The sequence below is a fragment of the Hetaerina americana genome, unplaced genomic scaffold (assembly GCF_022747635.1).
Source record: "Hetaerina americana unplaced genomic scaffold, ioHetAmer1.1.p SCAF_217, whole genome shotgun sequence".
NCBI classification, from domain to species: Eukaryota; Metazoa; Arthropoda; class Insecta; order Odonata; family Calopterygidae; genus Hetaerina; species Hetaerina americana.
Genome location: NW_027286783.1, coordinates 175,020 through 194,690, shown reverse-complemented (window position 1 = coordinate 194,690; position 19,671 = coordinate 175,020). Strand labels below are relative to the sequence as shown.

Here is a 19,671-nt window from a genome sequence, read left to right as displayed (position 1 = left end):
ACGACGTGGTTTTTTGGTCTCGGCTCATTTGGTGAACGCCATTCACTTGCCTGATGTCTGGATTGCGTGTCGTACTCATAAACCCACGTCTCGTCTCCAGTAATGATCCTTTTGATGAATGTGGGATCGGATTCAGCCTCGCAAATCATGTCTTTTGCGACGTCAACACGGTCTCTTTTTTGCATGAAATTGAGGTCTCTTGGCACCAACTTTGCTGCTACACGACGGAAACCCAAATCATTAACCACAATGTCTTGGGCGGATCCATAGGCAATGTTCAAGTCCTCCGCTATTTCTCTGATGGTTAATTTGCGGTTATTGACCAACATTTCTTTTACTTAATCAATTTTTTCACCGACTTTCGATGTCGATGGTCTGCCACTGCGTTCATCATCTTCGATTGACTCACGACCACTTCTGAACCGCTCGTGCCACTGGTAAACGACCGTTTTTTTTAGAGAATCGTTGCCGAAACACTTTTCCAACATTTCCAACGTCCGTGCGCCACTAAATCCGTTTTTTATGCAAAATTTAATACAAGTTCGTTGTTGCAAATTTAAATCCATTTCTGAAATTGTAAAAAATCGCCAACACACACAGAGATAGATGTACTCTTGGCTACGTAACTTTTGCAAATGTCAAGTTATGACACTAAGATTTAAAGGGAATATCAACAACAGATGTACCAATTTAACAAAAAAAACAGAACTCAAATCGGAACGATGGGAGCGCCACACGGTGGTTATTCCGGTAACTTTTTGATCAAGGTAGTATACACCCTCCCCATGGACTACATCATTGATTGGTAGAAGGGCTTCTATTTCATCTACTCTAGATGCATCAAAGGGTAGGAGCCTGAGAGCAATTCATGTTGGATGTGTCCTCAGTGGGGCAGCTGTGAAGGCATCTGAATCCAGTGGGGTGGCCATTTGAGTGATTGAGTCACATTAGAAACACTATCGAGGAAGGCAATGGGAAACCACCGCAATTATTATTCCATGAGCCGATGATGAACATTGATCAGAGAATGAATCCCGGAAACTCTTTAAGACTTGGCCTGCTGGGCCCCGTGTCATGCCCAGCAACAGGAGAGGCTTCCGATTGTTTCATGTAATCCTTGCAAATAAAATCATCAGAAGGAGTAGTAGTAGTTTTTATGGGAGATGACCGACAGCTGAGGCCATTTGTGCCATTAGGGATGGACAGCAAAGGATGAAGAGTGGAGAGGAACCCGGAGTTGTCATTGGCCTACTCTTAACGAAATGCGCCAACGGGTTTGCGGCTTAACGTCTCATCTGACATTATGGTCGTACTCACTCAAATTCACCTCTGCAAAGCACCTCAAGTAGGGATCGGGATAACACTGAAAAATATCAGCTGCCACCAGGATTTGAACCCGGGTGGGAAGCCGGTTAGTTAGCCACCGCACCATCGCGATTCTCTGAACAGCAGAAGCACAAAAGAGGACAGAAACAGTTAAAAGAAGGTCATGGAAGTTGGGAAATGTTCAAGACAGGAAAAATATAAATTATACAAGTGATAGAAGGAGAAAGAAAATATAGATATTTAAGGGGTACACACAGTGAGAAGATAGAAGAAGAGTGGGAATAGCTGGAGTGATAGTTATAGAGTAATACATGTATACATCAGATGGGAAGAGAACCAGTGAGCAGTGTATATAGTATTGACCAAAATGGTAGTAAGAAGGGTGGTAAACATAGATCAAGATATTGTCAGATTGTTATTAGTATTATTAAAAGTAAACGCTGAATTAATAAACTTAGTCAATGTTCAAGTCTACATGCCACCAAGCGATCATAAAGAGGACAAAGTCGATAGGATATACGATTAGGTAGAGGCCATAATCACGTGTGTTCCTGCAGGGAAACATTTTAAAGTGATGAGGGATTGGAATGCGACGGTAGGCAAAGGAAGAGATGGTGATGAGGTGGGGGAGTCCCTCGGTTTAGGATTGAAGAATGAACATGGGTAAAAGGCAAAAGAGTTTTGCAGGAGAGAGACAAGGGTTAATCATACGAAAAGTGAAGAGTCAGGCGTGATGTTGTGGAATCGAGACATAATAAAAACTTCGTTGCAATTTTCCACAGTTAAAACTTTGTTCCCGACCATGGTTTCGATACACTGTATCATCATCAGCACCTGATGATGATACAGTGTATCGAAACCATGGTCGCAAATAAAATTTTAACTCTGGAAAACTGCAACGAAGTTTTTATTATGGGGTTAATCATAATAAACACAGCTTCGACACCACAAAAAAGAGAGGAACACACGGAAAATTCCTCAGGAGTCAGAAAGAAATTGGTTACTTTACGTTATTGTCAAGCACTGATTTAGGAACAGCGTGAATTCGCAGAGTTTCCCGAGAGCGGATTTCGATTAAGACCACAATTTTGCAATGATGAAGTATAGCATCCGATTCAAAAAGATAAAACATGGAAGACTGTATGGGAAATGGAATTTGGAAGCATTAATAAGAAAGGCAAGGAAGGAGTAGCAGCAAGCTACCGCTTCCTTAATGGGAAGAAGGATGTATAGAGTTAATTCATAAACTGAGGCAAATGACAAACAGATCACAAGAAGGGTGGTGGAAGAACCACTACGGGGACATGGAAAGTAGTTTACTATGGAATGTTGGGATTGTTGCACTACACAGGAAAAGAAAAGCATTTTCAGAAATAAGAAGCAAAAATCCTGTGCAAACTATAAGGCAAGACAACTCCAATGTAAACAACCAGGAAAGAATCAAGAGAGTTGGAGAGAATATAAAGATGTTATTTATGGTAAAGATATGGAACCAGCAAGTTTCCACATGGAATGAGTACTCGACATAGATGAGGATAGTTCACGACCAGGCACACATGAATTTGAAATGGTATCCAATCAACATGAGGACATTTCAACAAGGAAATTTATTTTCTGGGAGTTGGATAAGGACAAGAGTGAGCAATTCAAGGGCCCAACTGAATTAACCGGTTCTCAGGGAACTATTGCTCATGGGGGATTTGCTACAATACTTCAGGGGCTAGAATTGATTGTGACACATATAATAGCGCCATCTCCCTCTCATGGAAAATTAAATCATGGTGCAGCCATAATTTGCCAGGCTTTTGCAGATTGGAGTCCAAATGGAAGCTTGGATAAGTTCTGTGGTGCGCTTTGCCTCCTAAAATGATGCCCGCCGTTTGCATTCCAGAGAGCATTTAAACCCCCCCCTGTTGTCCTCTCATTATTAATCCCATCGACGTCATCCCCAGGCCCCCCAACACTGCCCCTCGGGGGTTTCCATAGCAGTCCTGGACCATCGGTGGAGTGGTGGTGGATGCCAAGGCAGGGGATAAACTAACACTCGTGAGTGACACAGTGGCATGGGTCTCCTCTTCATTTAGTTTTGTGACGAGCCTTGGGTCCTGGTGGCTTCCTTAAGGAAGATGTCTAAATATATCTTGGCGTAAAAAAATCCAGAAAAATAAGCATGGAAAGAGATCTTCAAAGGAGGCAGGAAAGATGGATGCAAAGCATTATTATTGGCGATGGAATGCTGACAAGTGTGATGAAGGGGAGAACACTAGCCAGGCAAGGTAGAGGCTGCAGGAAAGGAACAGGCACACTGGCTTGCATAAAGGGAGGTGGCATGAGTGAGTAACTGAAGAGCAGTTCAATGTACTTTGTGGCTTGTTATTGAGACAAAGAAATGTAGCCCTGCTCAGTCTGCATGCATCCACAACCTACCTTAAACTGTGGAACACCTCATAAAATTATTACACTGTATCTTGTGGTTACCTTGTATCCTAGTCGCTTATTTAGTAACATATTAGTGGTCTCCTTTTTCAGATAATTTAGCAATTTTTGATTATTTTCCCTGGGCATGAAAACTCAAGGCAAAGGAAACACAAGGAGCCACTAAGGAATAGATGGGAGGTGGTAGAGGGAGAAATTTGCAGAAGAATTGCTGCTCATCCTGGGGGCTTTTTGGGGGGGGTTGAAAATTCTTGAGCATCAATAATACTGAGATTATGCTGTCACTGCCTGAAATAAGATGCCTTCCTTTACTCGAGTCTGTAAATTTCGTTCATTTAGGCCCCACAAATTCATCATAATAAATATGACTTATTGAGAGAAATGGCTGCTAAATTTTTATACCCTTTCACAGATGAAAGTTACTACCATCAATTTCAATTCCATCACTAAATAATTCAACAGTTGACTTAATCCTCCCCCTACAAAATAGTTCTCCAGCTTAAACCTCAAGGGCAACAATGAGTCTACCAGAAATCAATGAATGCCCGCAACCCTATTAAACCTGGCTCTGTCTTGAAATGTTTTTTTATGCAATATGATATTTCATCGTGGCCTAGTTTAAAGGAAAATATGCTGCAAAACAGTTAAAAACATTTAAACATCTCAAAACCTTCAAAACAATATCCTCATCATATCTAGATAATTTTCACAGCGAAGAGAAAATTGTTAAATCAAGTTTTGATTACACTTCCTTGCGGCTAGATGAGCATTGAACTTGAGAGTTCAAGAGATTAAAGGAACAGCAATGGTAATGAATAAAGCTCTTTTCAGGACAACATGAGCATTATCAGATTAGGGGAGAAGATTCCCTTCACAGAAGATGACCTTATGAAATTTTTCAAGATGTACTCTTCCGATTTACCACACCCTTTAACATTTAAGAGCTTTCATGAGCACATTTCCTTAGATACAACGGAAACCATTGGAGGCATTTATGATATAATATACATAATATATATTATTAAGGCACTTGTAGAAATTATGAAAATGCTACAGATTATACAACCTACAGTGATTTTACAAGCAGAATGATGGGGAACATAATTGTACAATCACTTCTACACGGGATGACTTAGTGCTAACATACGACAAGGTAGGAGCACAAACACCAAAACTAAAATACTTTCCACTTACCACCTCTCAAGAAATGACACGTGCGACATATTTCCCAGCAAAAATATGTCACACTTGTGATGATGAGGAGGAGGGATTCGTAGGATGCGATCCCTCGACACGAGAAGCGAAACCCTTCCAAGGGCAGCGTGGAACAAAACCAAGAGAGGGTTAGTGGTCTTTCTTCCATTCAGTTATGGAAACCAGGGGCACAAAGAGTACACTTTTAATTCTCACAGAAACACATGCACATTAAAGTCACGCAATATCATCACTTGCGCAACGAATGATGCCTCAAGCAAAGGAGACAAGAGAGGGCAGACTGGAGTTGGGCAATCAATGACATTTGGTTGGTAGTCACGCCCAGTGGAAGTGAGCTGCGTCTCAGTCCTCACAGCAAGGGCTAAATGACGCAAGTGCCAAGAGAGTCAGACAAATTGTTAAAAGCCACAGTCAGCCAAAGAGGGAAATTTGTTAAAAGTTAAAAAAAATGTATTCGATTGATTCATTATGAAAAATTAATATCATATCATACCAGTCCTTTGTGATGAGAAAAACATGGTGAAAGAATAGAAATTTCAAGAGTTAACCCTTTCGCTGCTGTGAACGTACATTTTCACCCTCCTTGCTTTCATATTTTGACAGTTGAATTTAAATTATCTTCTTCAATATAAATTAATAAAAAAATTCCATTACATAAACAATTAATCTAGATTATTGTTATTATTTCCATGTTTTTATTATTTAGATTATTTTGGAAGTATTAAAGGTATGGAGACACTCATTTTCGCCCCACATGTGATAAGTACGATTCCGGAGAATGAACCTCAGCGAAAGGGTGAAAAGCATATTTATCTGACAATGAATAGTCAATGATAAGGAATATTCATTTTAATAAGTGTATATAAAATAACATGCATTAAGGCTATCCTCCATTCCAATTATCAAATATGTATTTTGAGGGAACAAGAGAATATTCAATTAAAAATTTCACCAAGCTCTAATCAATTATTACACGGACGAAAACCAGAAGGTTAGCATTATTACAGGTGTTTCATTGAAGTGTAAAAATTAGTAGTTTTAGTTAACAGTTAGTAAGAAGTTGAAGTTACAAATCTTTAGCAAACAAAAATACAATCCACATTTTTGATTACTATAACTGACTGTTATTGGACATTTAAGATGTTAACCAGGAACATTTCAAACCTTTAAATTACAACCACCATGACTTCAGAGCCATTTCACATTTACACCTAGTCTTTTCTCCAATGGCAGCCTTGACGTTTTTGTGTTTGTACAGGAAGGCCAACCCCCCATCACCAATTGCCATTATATTCACAGAGCTATTGGTAAAAGAACTATATTTAGAAGTTCCCACAGTGAGATGGCCAACAGCTTATATATTTTACAAAAAATCACATTGATTATTGAAGGGAGTCACTATTCCCATCTAAAACTAAATTAATTATGATATTACACCATATTACGCCTGAAACGTCTCTTTCTATAAATCTTTTAAATGCCACATCTGCTCAGAGGCTTACAATATCCTGTGGTTACGGCATCAGAGTGATGGTTCAAGTTATTCATTGTGTTTAAGGAATATTTTAATGCAGATATATTACTTTTTTTAAATATAATTTTGTAAAGATGCATTTTTAAAATATTTCACTGCAATATAGCAACAGTATTATTATTAGGTAATTTACTGGTTAAGGTAGATTTTTGGATGGACACAGCTACCAAATAAATATTTTGTGACTCCTACAAAATACTTTCAATCAGGAATTCCTAGCCTTCATTCAAATTGGAAAACAATTCCAAGTGCCAGAAGCATACCCATGCCAAAAACCATGATTATCTAACTTCAATAGAATGCAGTCCCCTCAGCAGTCTCCTCTGATCAGATGTGGTATTTTAAAGGGATCATGCAAAATCTTTCTTCAATTTTTAAAAGTGATTATGTTTAAATATTTACAAGCTGCCTGTGAATACGCTGGCAATCAATTGACCGTGAGGGAGTCCCTCCACATCCCTCATCATGCAGAGCTCATCGATGATAATGATGATAAGTACAAAAGTGCATCATTGGTCACATTGGCGTACTCCTCAAAATACTTCAAGCATGCAATCATTTCCAGCATACCAATTGCATAAACTCATGGCCAAGTGCAAGATCGAGTGGAGTCATTATTCTGGAGGTCAGCTGCTCTATGGTCACGTCCCAGATGGGGATCAATGACCTTTTGCTAAGTAAATGGCACAATGCATGCCATGGCAAATTTGATTAAAATACTATAACCTTCTTACCTTCCATAACTGGGACCCACAGTGTAATGTGTCCGCCAAAAGACTCGCTGGCCAATTAACCTGACACTGGCCAGGTATTAGCAACAGTCATCCTGGGTTGGAGACCACTGCTCCCAGTTCCCCAAAGCAAGTAGGTCAAGGTCAAACATGCGCACGCACCCTGGCACAACTTTTGCACGCTGACAAAGGGCACAGAGTATCCAGAATACACGATTTCTTCTGGCCATTGCCAGACAGCCCGCTACTTAACGATGAAACACATCACCTTAAAATGCTAGTAGTGTGTTATATTCAAGGAACTGGCTTCATGTCAAACACATGTTAATGACATTGACAAATTATTTTGAAGTGAACCTAGGCCAGTGGTTCCTGGGTACGAAAAGTAAAAAAGATTATGAAGTAATTTACTCACCAAATAAAATCTGACAAACTCCAGGATTTCATAATTGGATGGGTAGACTTAGGACATTTATTGAGAGATGCCAAGCCTGGGGTGAATCATCAAAGAAACATTAGCTATTGACCACGCTCAATGGAGTCACAGGGATGAGTGACACTGGCCCAAAAAGTATTCAATCAAGAACACACAATTTGTTGCGGGGGTAATGGCCGTGGTTTCAAAAAGGAGGATGACAATGCAACAATTTGAGAGCGTAAAAATCATTTGCCTTGACTGGGATTCGAACCTGGATCCCTCAATGTCCGGTCGAGTACTTTAACCAGTTGAGGTATCGAGGCATCCTCTTAAGCTCTGAAATCTTGGTGGCTTTAAAGGAACAAGATGTTGTGACGAAATACCATGCATACAATGTCACAGGCACTTACAGTTGTGTGCGACGCACCATAGTCCACGAGGTTAAAGCCAACTTTTAAACACTTAGGCTGTTTATACCTTGACAAATTCCAAAGAAACTGCGGGAGATGCCGCAACAGTAACTTTTAATGGAGTCATCCACTTGTACGCATTGAAAATCTATGGCCGTTTCAAGTCTCCAGGTCACCAAGCTCGTTGGATACGCACTGACTGAGAGGCGCGGTCGGCGTGGAGGGAGGGTCACCTCTGGCGTGAGGCTACGAGGCTAGGCTATTTCAGAGTTTAAGAGGATGCCTCGATACCTCAACTGGTTAAAGCACTCGATCGGACATTGAGGGATCTGGGTTCGAATCCTGGTCAAGGCAAATGATTTTTACACTCTGAAGTTGTTGCATTGAAATGCACATTAGCGGATGACTCCGTTAAAAGTTACTGTTGCGGCATCACCCACAGCTTCTTATGAAGAAGGAGGATGACTTTCAAGTCATACCTTGCGACACTATTCTTCATGATGCCCTTTGTTGAAACTGTAGTCGTTTCACGTTAAGTGTGAAGTTTGACCTGCTTTCATTATTTCATTGCCCATGTAAATCAAATGTTTTCACAGTGTGACACCAGAGGCAGCACTCCCTCGACCCCATCAAAGTGCCACAGCACGCTCGGCATCATCTTACCTCGGTCTGCATGTCATATGCAGGCGTACTGTGGCTCTTGTCCAGCCTTGCCCTCTCCCCACCCCCGTATGGCTTGGCGCCCAGCGGTGTTGCCAGCACCAAGTCCTCTTCGGATGCCCTCTCGCCCTCTACCGGCGACCACTCGCTGCCGCCAACAAAGCCCTCCACCAGTGGCCTCTGGGCCCAGTGGCGAGTCCGGCCGCCCCCGAGCAGGGCCCGCCTCTGGGCCAGGGCCTCCCTCTCTCCCGTGCTGCCCATGCACGTCACTGGCCTGGGTGGGGGAGACACCAAGCTGGCACCACTCCCCTCCCGCACTTGGAACTTGTCATCCTCAAGCAGCAAAGCGGTAGCGCCTTCCTCCCGAGTCTTCCTTGTGGGCACGGCACCACCTCGGGACATCCTCTCCTTCTTGATCTCTTGCCAAAACTGACAAAAGATAATATGCTATCAGGCACAATCAAAAACATTATAAATAATGAACAAATAACCTTATAAAATAATAGCCGAAGCCTGCTAGAGAATTGAAGTAAACTAGAGAGCACATGGGAGAGCCAAAAATTCAATCTCAGCATGTACATTACCTCTTCGATGTTGATTGGTGGCCTGGTTGACGTAGGACTGGCTCCAGTGACTGTTGCCCGCCGTTGCACGGAAGCGCGGGGCTTTGGGAGATAGAGCCTCATGCTGATTGGAGAGGCAGCAGCTCCCTCTTCCTCCTCCCCATCCTCCTCCTCCTCCCCCTCTGACATGACAATGCCCATGGGCAGGGGGCCCACAGCACCCACAAGGGGAGAGCCGCTCGTGCTGGCCACGGCTGGCATGCCCTCTTGCAGGAAGGCATCGTCCTCCTCCACGTCCCCCTCTGGGCACGAGAAGGCCACAACCGCCTGGATGGGCGATGCCGCTATCGGCTTTGGTCTGGAGAAGAGGAGGATTGAAACTGTTGGGCATGCAAACAGTCCATACTTCCAGTTCCCCCCCAACACTCTGACACTAATCACCGGGGGGAGCAGAGGGGCAGTTCCTGCCCTACAGCAGGACAAGTTCTGCATTTCCTCTCCAGGTAAATAACCAAGATGAAATGCACAAAATTTCATTTAATCTCATTCCTGGATGAAATGAACAAGAACAGAGTGCAATCACAATACATCAACAATGTATGAAAAACAGATGATTGAATAAATAAAGAATTCAAACATTTCCCCTGCCCTATTAATAAATAAACACTCTCAAACAGAGACATGCGCAAATACACACACAGACACATCATTGGCTCAAGGAGCGCATCAATAGGTTACGACAGCATCTTCGGAAGGAGTGACATAAATATTAATAAATTTATCAATTGCAAAATGTTAGAAGATATAACTCTCCTAGATTCCTTAGACCACAAAAGCATTTTTAAGCAAGTAGAACTGAAAGAAGAAAATCCCCATTTTTTCCCCATTATGATGGTTTCACATACTCAAGTTATCCGATGCTCGTTTTAAGAGGCTGTCTGTATAGTTCTCCATTTCATATTTTCCATTCACAGACATTTAATTTTTTGTGTTATCCCCTTTGCAGTCTTCAATATCATTTTTAGCTAGAAAGATAAGCCCTTGATTTACTCTATAGCTATATAATATTCTCCCCTCTTTGCATGTAGAACCAGCTATTTTGGCACCTATTTTGCTTGCACTCCTAGAAAAATAATATTTTCTTCTCTCATTGATAACATTAATAACCAGAATGGCAAATGAAGGTATGAAAATCATAGAGAAATGTGAGGTAATGAAGAGGGAAGTAAAAGAGTTCAAAATTGATTTCAAACAGAGGGTTAGATGGTTATAAAAATAAGAAATTAACAGAGCGCTACATCGAATTTGAGTTAAAGAGGTCATATCATCATTAGGCTAGGATGTGCTAACAGCCTCCGATGGTTCTGCTACTGCCACTGAAATACATACACACACATTTTGCTATCATCCATGAACAACATGATCCACATTTTCTATTTCACTGAGTTATATTCGGCACAATTTAACTCTATGGCATGGATTATCTTGCTAAGTTAAGAAATCAAGGATGAGATCAGAAGAGATACAAAATTTCAGGCTATTCACGGGAGCCTCACCACATTCAAGTCATTTTTGGGTTATACAGTGGAACTTCTCTTAAAAAGCACCTCGCATAGCAAGTAATTCGCATTACAAGTAACAAGATTGGTCCCGGAAACGACTCGCTAAGCGAGCAACTTTTTGCATAATGATTGACAAGGTGAGGGGAATTACGGGAAAAACTGTGCAACTGCCTATTCTATTTGTTAACACAAGGTCTGTCCAATAAATACCCAAACTGAGGCCATAAAAACTTTATTTTGCAAAATTTAGTCTACATCAATTTTGACCCATTTAAAGTACTCTCCATTCATTGCTATGCACCAATTCCATCTTCTATTCCACTGTTTAAAGCACCCTTGGAAGTCCTCGGCAGTTGGGCTTTTTAGTTTTCTCGTCGTTTCTCACTTAATTGTGTCCACATTTTCCCAGTAATGTCCCCACAACACATTTTTGCATTTTGGGAATAGGAAAAAGTCACATGGGGCAAGATCTGGCAAAGAAGGATTATCAAGGATGGTGATTGAATTTTTCTCAGAAACTGGTGAACAATCAATGCTGAATGTGCAGGTGCATTATCATGATCCATCCACTGCCTTGAGTCAAATTTGGTCGCACACAACGCATGCGATCTCTCAAACGTTTGAGAACTGTAAGGTAGAACTCAGCATTTGCTGTTTGTCCTTCAGGAAAAAATTTCTGAAGAACAACACCTTCCACATCAATGAAAACCTGGAGCATGACTTTGATTTTTCATCGGCTTCTTCTTGATTTTTTGGCTTGATTTAATCCACTTGAAAATGGATGTTTTCTTCAGAGCATTATCACCATAAACAGCTGTCAAAATTTCAGTAACTTCTTGATAACTTACACTGCACTTCACCAAAAAACTTAATGCTGATTCGTTGCTCCGTGATTTCGTCAATTTCCATTTTCGACGAACAGTAAAAACAGGGACATCAGAAAGTAATATAACTGGCACCAAATGCACAGCTCAATGATCCGCCAAGCGCAGATGGCTCATTGGGTCTCAGGGGCAACTAGCGCCACCAGTGGGGGGGGGGGGGCCCGTCCCCCCACGCTCACGGGACATGGCAGCCAGATTGCACCAGTACACGCATATTTATTGGATAGACCTCGTAAAACTCGTTCCGCTAGCATCTTAGTGTCATTTGTGATCACACATTTTTCCATATTTCTGTCTGGTCTGGTGAGTAGGGCGGCTGGGAAAGCACAACAGTCTTGGTTTTGGCTCAAAACTCACGTGTTCTGAGAGATAAATGAGCCAAATCAAAAGTTTCGGTGAAAGATTTGCAGAGTTTTGCACAGAATTTCACAGAAGTATGTTGCTCCTTCAAATAGCTCATTTTAGCTGATCTGATTTTTTGATCCATTTGATGAACATCCCTTCACATACATGGCCGCAACAAATCAACAAAACAAGATATCAACAAAGTGGTCAAAGGCGGTTATTTGGGAAGTTTCCACACACACAACTTCAAGAATTCACTCACACAAAGCCTTCAAGAATTAAAAAAATAACCAACTGGAGGCATGCTATTCTGGAATTTCCGGAAACTTTTGAAGAGATCTAATATTTGACATCATCCACACCCCATGTCTGATGACCAAGAAAATGAGCTTGCAGGAAAGTCATTGCCAGAGGAGACTCCAGGTGCCCTTCAGACATTATGTAATCCATAATGATAGAAGAGCTCACTATCCAGTGATTGTTCACTAAAACATAATTTTGAAAGAAATTGAAAACAGGATTTACAAACCAAATTATCAATCTATGATTATGGATTTTTTGCTTCAAAATACACAAATTTATTTTATCCTATTGACATAATACTAAGTTACTAGACTTCTACAGATTTTCACGAGCATTCCTCAAATGGAAATGTATAAGTAAATGCCTGGTATTATGCTAGAGCCTTTATAAACAATGAAACAGCAAATTATATTTCCACTTTCACGGTATACTTAGTTTCATTATACATTTATATATACCATTTTCACCTTTGCTAAGTTTAATAACTTTCAGGAGTATGTAACTAATTTGGTATTTGGCATGATAGACATGAAGACATCAACAGGGAAACTAATAAAATTTATTTATCATGCATTTTTATCATCCTGCATGGCTTTTATAGAATCGTCTATTGCAATCTTTATGTAATATTAATAACCTTTTCAGTTAGCTGAATACACTGGAAGGATTCAAAGAACATAATGCCTCTTTGGCTAGGGGTTATACTGGATTCCAAAGAAACTGCGCGAGATGCCGCTACAGTAACTTTTCACAGAGTCATCCGATAATAAACATTTCAATGCAACAATGTCAGAGTGTAAAAATCATTCGCATGCCAGTCAAGGCGAATGATTTTTACACTCTGAAATTGTTGCTTTGTCATACAGGATGGCCACTCATACCCTAGTCTTCATCTGCCCGCTTATTCCTGATATTTTCCTTGAATGATATGTCTCCCTGAATACCTACCCCAACCAATATTTTGACAGGCCTTTCACCATAAACATGATCCATTGCTTTGAAGAGCATTCTATGAAAAGTGAAATGGTCAGGAAACTCATTAATTTCAGCCAAAAACACAAGGCCTACCTCACAAACAATATTGCAAGATAAAACTCAATTAAATTTAGCCAGGTGTATCAATTTAAAAAATTTGAAGATTAAAATTTCAAATAAATACATAGCACAGACATATATCTACGAATTTTCTCCATACAAAAATATTGCATAAATGATGACAAAGATAGATAGATAGAGGTCTTTATTTGGGCAAAATTGAGACCTAATGGTCCCTTCACAAAGAGTGAAATTTAGTGCTGCCTTGATTTGTAAACATCATTTGCTCTTGACCGCAATTCATTCCTTGAAACCCAATCTCTCTCACATTTCATGTCATGAGAAATAAATTAATGTTCCCAGATTTAAAAATTTTGAAACATTTTAAAAATGAATTGGTGAATAATTAATACATATTTTTACACATGAAATATTTAAGGTATTTCATGTCTTGTATAAAAATCTTTGTTCATTTAATTAGGAAGGAAATAATTTCCACAAATAATCTTGTAGTTTGGTTGTTGATTAGTTGTCTTCAGTGCTTCTTTTCGTCGACTGCATGAGGAAGACTTAAAAAGCCTCTCTTTAGCTCCCTATGGAGGTAAGCTCAACACTGTGTTCCTCTGCCAACTTCTCCATGCCAATAGGGGTTCATTAACATCAAATTATTGTCTTGCTCGTGATATTTAGGGGATTGGGATGGTATTTGATATTGATATTTTGGTACCCTGCAAGCCCCCGCTGGGATGTGGCTGGGGGTGAATAAACACCAGACTAATTTTGATCTGAATATGACCCAACTGTGGTTGGACAATGTTATCATTTGTCAGGAGTTTTGGTGTTGTAGCCAATGCACTCACTTCCCAACCTGAGGGCTCGGGCTTGAATTATGGTGTTTTATAGATTTTTCAGTGTCACCCCATTCCTATTTGCCCTGGGGAGAGCCCTCCAATCAGAGTACACCATCCGTCAGATGGGACACATTTGATAGTGGACCCCCTGGTGCCTTTCATTAATAGAGTAAGCTAATGCCAATATCACGTATTGTGTCAGTGATAACTTCTAAATGACTTTGGAAAAGACCTTTGGTATCAAAGCTTTAAGATGCTGGAAATGACGCAAGGATGTATTGCTGAGGAGTTCATTTTAATGAAGAATTGCATTGAATAATTTTCCATCATCACCCCATATCTTCCTCCAACTGTGGTGGATGTGCTGGACCCAAGTTAATTATTTATGAAGAATATCATCAGGAATTACAAGATTCAAAATTCAGTTTCTCATATTTAAATAAGCCTGCATTGTGTTCCATTCTCGATTCCTAATGCTTCTTTCCATTTTTCAACGCCATTATCTGCATGGAAGCTGAATGAAAACATCCATGTTTTGTGAGTGGCATAAACTGTGGATGTAAGCAAGATGTACTGCAGGATATCTCGCAATACATATTATTGTTCAGATTTCATTAACCCTTAAACATTAATTCAGAATTCATTGAATTAGATAATTAGACTGTTTCATTCTTTGAACACCTAATTTTGGTAAAAAAATCTAACACTATTGAGTTTTTTAAATTAATTATTTTATACCAATCATGAGAAATATATTTTTAATGATTTTTGCATTCATTTATACTGAGAAAAAGTAGTTTTGAGAAACTTTCTTAAGTTAATACTCTGCTCCCAAAATCTGATTCTGTATTAACTTACTGCTTTAAATACAATTACCACTTGAAGTTCATGCCTTTGAACATATTTTACTAAATTTTTGTTCTTATTAAGAGGTCGGTGATGTAGAAAAATATCACATTTCATTTCTCGAAAAGTTTGAATAATGAACAGTTTACAAGCCAAGGAGACACTGCATCTGAATCCAATTCTTCTCATTTCATTTAGACCAAAGCAATTTCAGACACACACACAAAAATTTGAATTCTCATAATGAGCCACAAATGAATTATTCGATGTCAACAGAACTTTCAATCTCACTTTCAAAGACCTAAAGATTGACTCCATCACTAGCAAAACATGAAATAAGGTCACATTTAATATCTTGTTACTCAAAAAACACCATGCTCAACAAGCAAAATCTCTAAAAATTTTTGTGTACATTTCTCAATGTTCTCATTCTTGACAACTTACCGAGGCAAAGGGATTTCGAAGTCAGGAATGGTTAGGAGTTCTGGCCGTGGCGAAGGCAAGTTTTCATGCCACCGGAAATATGGTGCACGCTTCTTGCTGGGCAATCGATAGGGCTTTATATAAATTTGCCCATACACAGAAGTATGCCGAGGGCGCTTCTTTAGTGTCAGAAACACCTCTGTGGGTGATTCTTCCAAAAGCCGCACCACTTTGGTCCTTTGCCAACCAACCTGCAAACAAGAGAGATTTCCACGTTCACAAGACCTGCAGTATATACAAAAAATGGCTTTTGGACAAAGTAATTACTGCTCAACATAAAACAGAGGATAGATCAATCTTGCCTTGTAATATTGTGCACGCTTGAAAATGATTTATTTTAGATCCAAAATCCAAAAATGAAACTTACGTGACTGACAGTATTTTGCTAAACAGCCTCATGCGAAAATCATTGAAATCAGATTATTTCTGAAATTTTTTTCAATGGGAAAAAAAGCAACATAACAACGCAAAGAGATAACTTCATAGATCAACTAAAGCAATCATTTAAAAAATGTACCGGCACACATTGATTTATAGAGGATTTATTTAAGATCTCTTTTTTGATGCCATGGCTTTCAGGTGTAGAGATGCTCTGGCAGCAAGAGAGCTCCCACCACAACCGGTTGGGTGTCTTCCCCATGCGAGCAAAAACTCCACCGGCACAGCTATCAATCTCATCGCATCCATTGAGGCCTCCCTTAATTTATACACGAGGCCAAACTTGCCTTCCCTTTCCATCTCTCCTTCACTTTGCCAGAACCCTTTAAGATGTGAACACCCACTAAAACATTCATCAGCATCTTCATTAAAATCAAAGGTCTTTTCCTAATAAAGAAAAATAGAATAAGGTTCGATAAAAGTATTCCTCAATTTGGCCACTTAACAGTACAATTACGTGTTTTTTTCATGAAACATTACACCCTCTTGGAGGACAAACTTTTCACAAAATAATCTTTCCTTCAGTAGTATTAGAATACACACACTAAAATCAAACAAACATTAAAACATTAGTAATTTGTTAACAAATGGTTGAATAATTCTGATGAGACAGTTTAATTAGCAAATATTCGCAGTTTCTTCTTTGGTGAACAAGACCGATTGAAATTCTTTCTTTACAACCAATGGACAAAATAATACAATTTTATACTGTTCGCATGATTCCCCACAAACTAAAGGGTACTGAATGCAATGGTATAGCTCCTGAAATGCCCCCAATGACCTCACTTCACTCACCACAGTCTGATAGTTGACCTGCACAATCTCATCCCCCTCCTCTATTTTTCCACACTGATTTGCTGGGCTCTGGAACTTGATCTCCCCCACCTGGTGCACTCCGTGGAAAGACGGCAGGATGAAAAATCCCTGTGGGGGGAAGCAAGAGAAGCGTTGGTGAACGTGTGTCTCGGTGAAGGGCAACCAACGGATGGGTGCTCGTCACGGAGCCGCCATTACAAGCATCAGGCCACTCATGACAACACCAACCTAAATAGATATGGTGTGACTCGTTGAATGAAGCCGGGAAACCACACGCAACTCAGGGTAATTGACAGCCTAGCCTCCTTAAGACCCTGTTAATGCATCCATTTTGCAAAACTCTGCAGCCCCAAATAGAATTTAATGCATATAAATAATCCTCTAATTTATGCCAAAATTCATTGCCTTTGACTACTATCAGCTGATCAGGCATCGAATATTATCATTACTTTAATCCTTAAAAGGAATGTAGCCCTGGATTTCAACCGACCTCCTGAGAATCTCCAACATATCATGAAAAAGAGGAATTTTCGGAGATAATGCACGCATGATGAAGCATTCCGAGCAACCTAGAATACATGTTTTCATGCATTATGGTAGCATATAGGTACCCTTATTCAACTGAATTTAAATTTTCACCCACACATTATCACCCAAAGGCATCAGTCAAAGGATTGATTACATCTGTCCATTGGTTTTCATTAATATTGGGATGGACCAGCCCTTATGGCGAATCAAACGATAACCACTGGAAAAGCAGACTGACAGAACTCGGCCCTCAGAGAGGCTTGCTATGTCCACAAGCAAGTCAAAAGCACGATTCACATCTACGGCCATTGATCCAGGGGCGACTGCCACCTTGATTTTAATTTAGCCGTGTGATTTTAAACGGTACATGAAATTGAAAAGTGCATGATTATGGACGGAGTGTGGCGATGGATGGAGCGTTGTAGGTATGGTTCTGAACCTAGTCCAGGTGTGATAGTAAAGGTGCAGTTGGCAATCTTTAAGTGTCATTCCATATGAGAGCATTTCGTCTCATATCTGTTCTTCTTGTTTATGCATGCATGTGCATTGAAAGAGTGACCATTGACCAGACTTGCCCTATACCACCAGGACAATTGCCTAATTGCAACGAGATTTATATAATAATAATATTGTATCCATTCAAGACCACATCTTACAGCGCCCTTGCATGAGTATTGCAATTGCACATCTGCTTGATATCCTATTCTGGGAGATGGTCCCATAAGAAACTTGTAAGGCAAACAATTTCCTCGTGAACCTGATGCTCTTACACAGTTCCATCATCACTTATCAATTATCTGCCATTAAGCAATGAGCAAAAAAGATCGTCTGCAGTGTATTTCCATTCCTTATCAATGAGATGCAAACTGTGACATATGGTAAAATCGACCGTCAAGTTGTCTCTATATTGATGATGTTGAAATAAAAATGTTTAAGCATTGAAATCTATCACCAAATTAATAGTAAATATCTGTATTTACTTTCCTAATTCTAATAGGGGGTGAGAATTGGATAGAAAAATATAAACCAATATTTCAAACTGATACAAAAAAAACTTCTTTCATGTGCAGTGAAAAATTTTGAAAATTCAAATCTATACGAAAGTGGGTCTATCAATAAATCCTTAGAAAATACAAGAGATGGTGCTCATAGTGATGGGAAATGCATGCTTTTGAGAAGCCTCATCTCTCACTCGACTACTCTTAAAATTTCAGCTATAGCCATCACAAAGTTTCATTTTCACAGTCGACTCAATTGACACACTTTTTGCCCATTTAGAAAAATAAGTTTCATTCAGTGATTAAACACGTCTGTGCACAAATCTTAAACCTAAAAGAGATTTAAGCCGAGTTGGATGAAGTTAATGGCACATCTGCTCCTGCGTTTGAGACTCTCCTCTCAGCAATTGGGGGAATGAGTTCAAACGCGGCCACACACCCACAAATGATAAACACCGTTTGGAACCTTCAATGGAAGTGACATCCTCTGAAATGATTGACAAAATCAAAAATATGGTTTTCACTGATCGAAGAATCAAAGTTAGGGAATTGGTTTCGGCCACAGGCATCTCTCAAGGAACACTGTTTTCAATTTTTCACAAAAATTGAAAATAGTGTACCTTGGGTGTTGAAAAAAATCTTGGAAAAATGGTTGCCGCTTTTGGTCTCAGTGGAGAATAAATGCAATCGTGTGGCTGATTTGGATGCAGCTTTGGTGCTTTTCAGTCACAATCCTAACAAATTTTTGTGCCAATACATAACTCCGGACGAAATATGGATACACTACAAAGACAAAGGAAGAGACAAAAACATCTAAAGGCAAACTAACCCTGAAGATGGTGAAGACTGTGAACTCAGCTGACAAGGTAGTGGCCATGGTTTTTCGGATTCCAGGTGGAATAATCCACATTGATTACTAGCAAAAACGACAAACAATAATTGGAGGGTATTGTGTTATTATTGTACCAGTTTAGTAAAGTTATCATGAAAAGGCATCCTCATTTGGTAAAGAGAAAAATTAAACACCATCAAGACAATGCACATGTGCTCATCGAATTGCAAAAATCCACAATGAAAATTATGGAATTAAAGTTGGAGTTATTAGCGTATTTCCTGGCGCATTAGATGCACCCTAATTTTTCAGGTCAGACGTTATAAAAAATACTTGAATCAGAAAGAAAAATTCCAAAGAAACTGCGGGAGATGCCGCAAAAGTAACTTTTTAACGGAGTCATCTGCTAATGTGCATCTAAGATCAAATCACTTTGACGTCAACACTTAATACAAAA

General features: G+C 39.7%; 1 protein-coding gene across 1 annotated transcript in view; it reads right to left on the bottom strand.

The window, feature by feature from the left end:
* The window catches only part of cnk (connector enhancer of ksr), a 64,802-nt gene that overhangs the window by 33,294 nt on the left and 11,837 nt on the right, over window positions 1-19,671 (bottom strand). The window contains exons 5-8 of the mRNA XM_071586301.1: window positions 16,836-16,964; window positions 15,564-15,793; window positions 9,315-9,651; window positions 8,734-9,159 (exon numbers count right to left, since the gene is read on the bottom strand). Coding sequence (XP_071442402.1) covers window positions 8,734-9,159; window positions 9,315-9,651; window positions 15,564-15,793; window positions 16,836-16,964 — 1,122 coding nt within the window. The remainder of the gene's footprint in view (window positions 1-8,733; window positions 9,160-9,314; window positions 9,652-15,563; window positions 15,794-16,835; window positions 16,965-19,671) is intronic.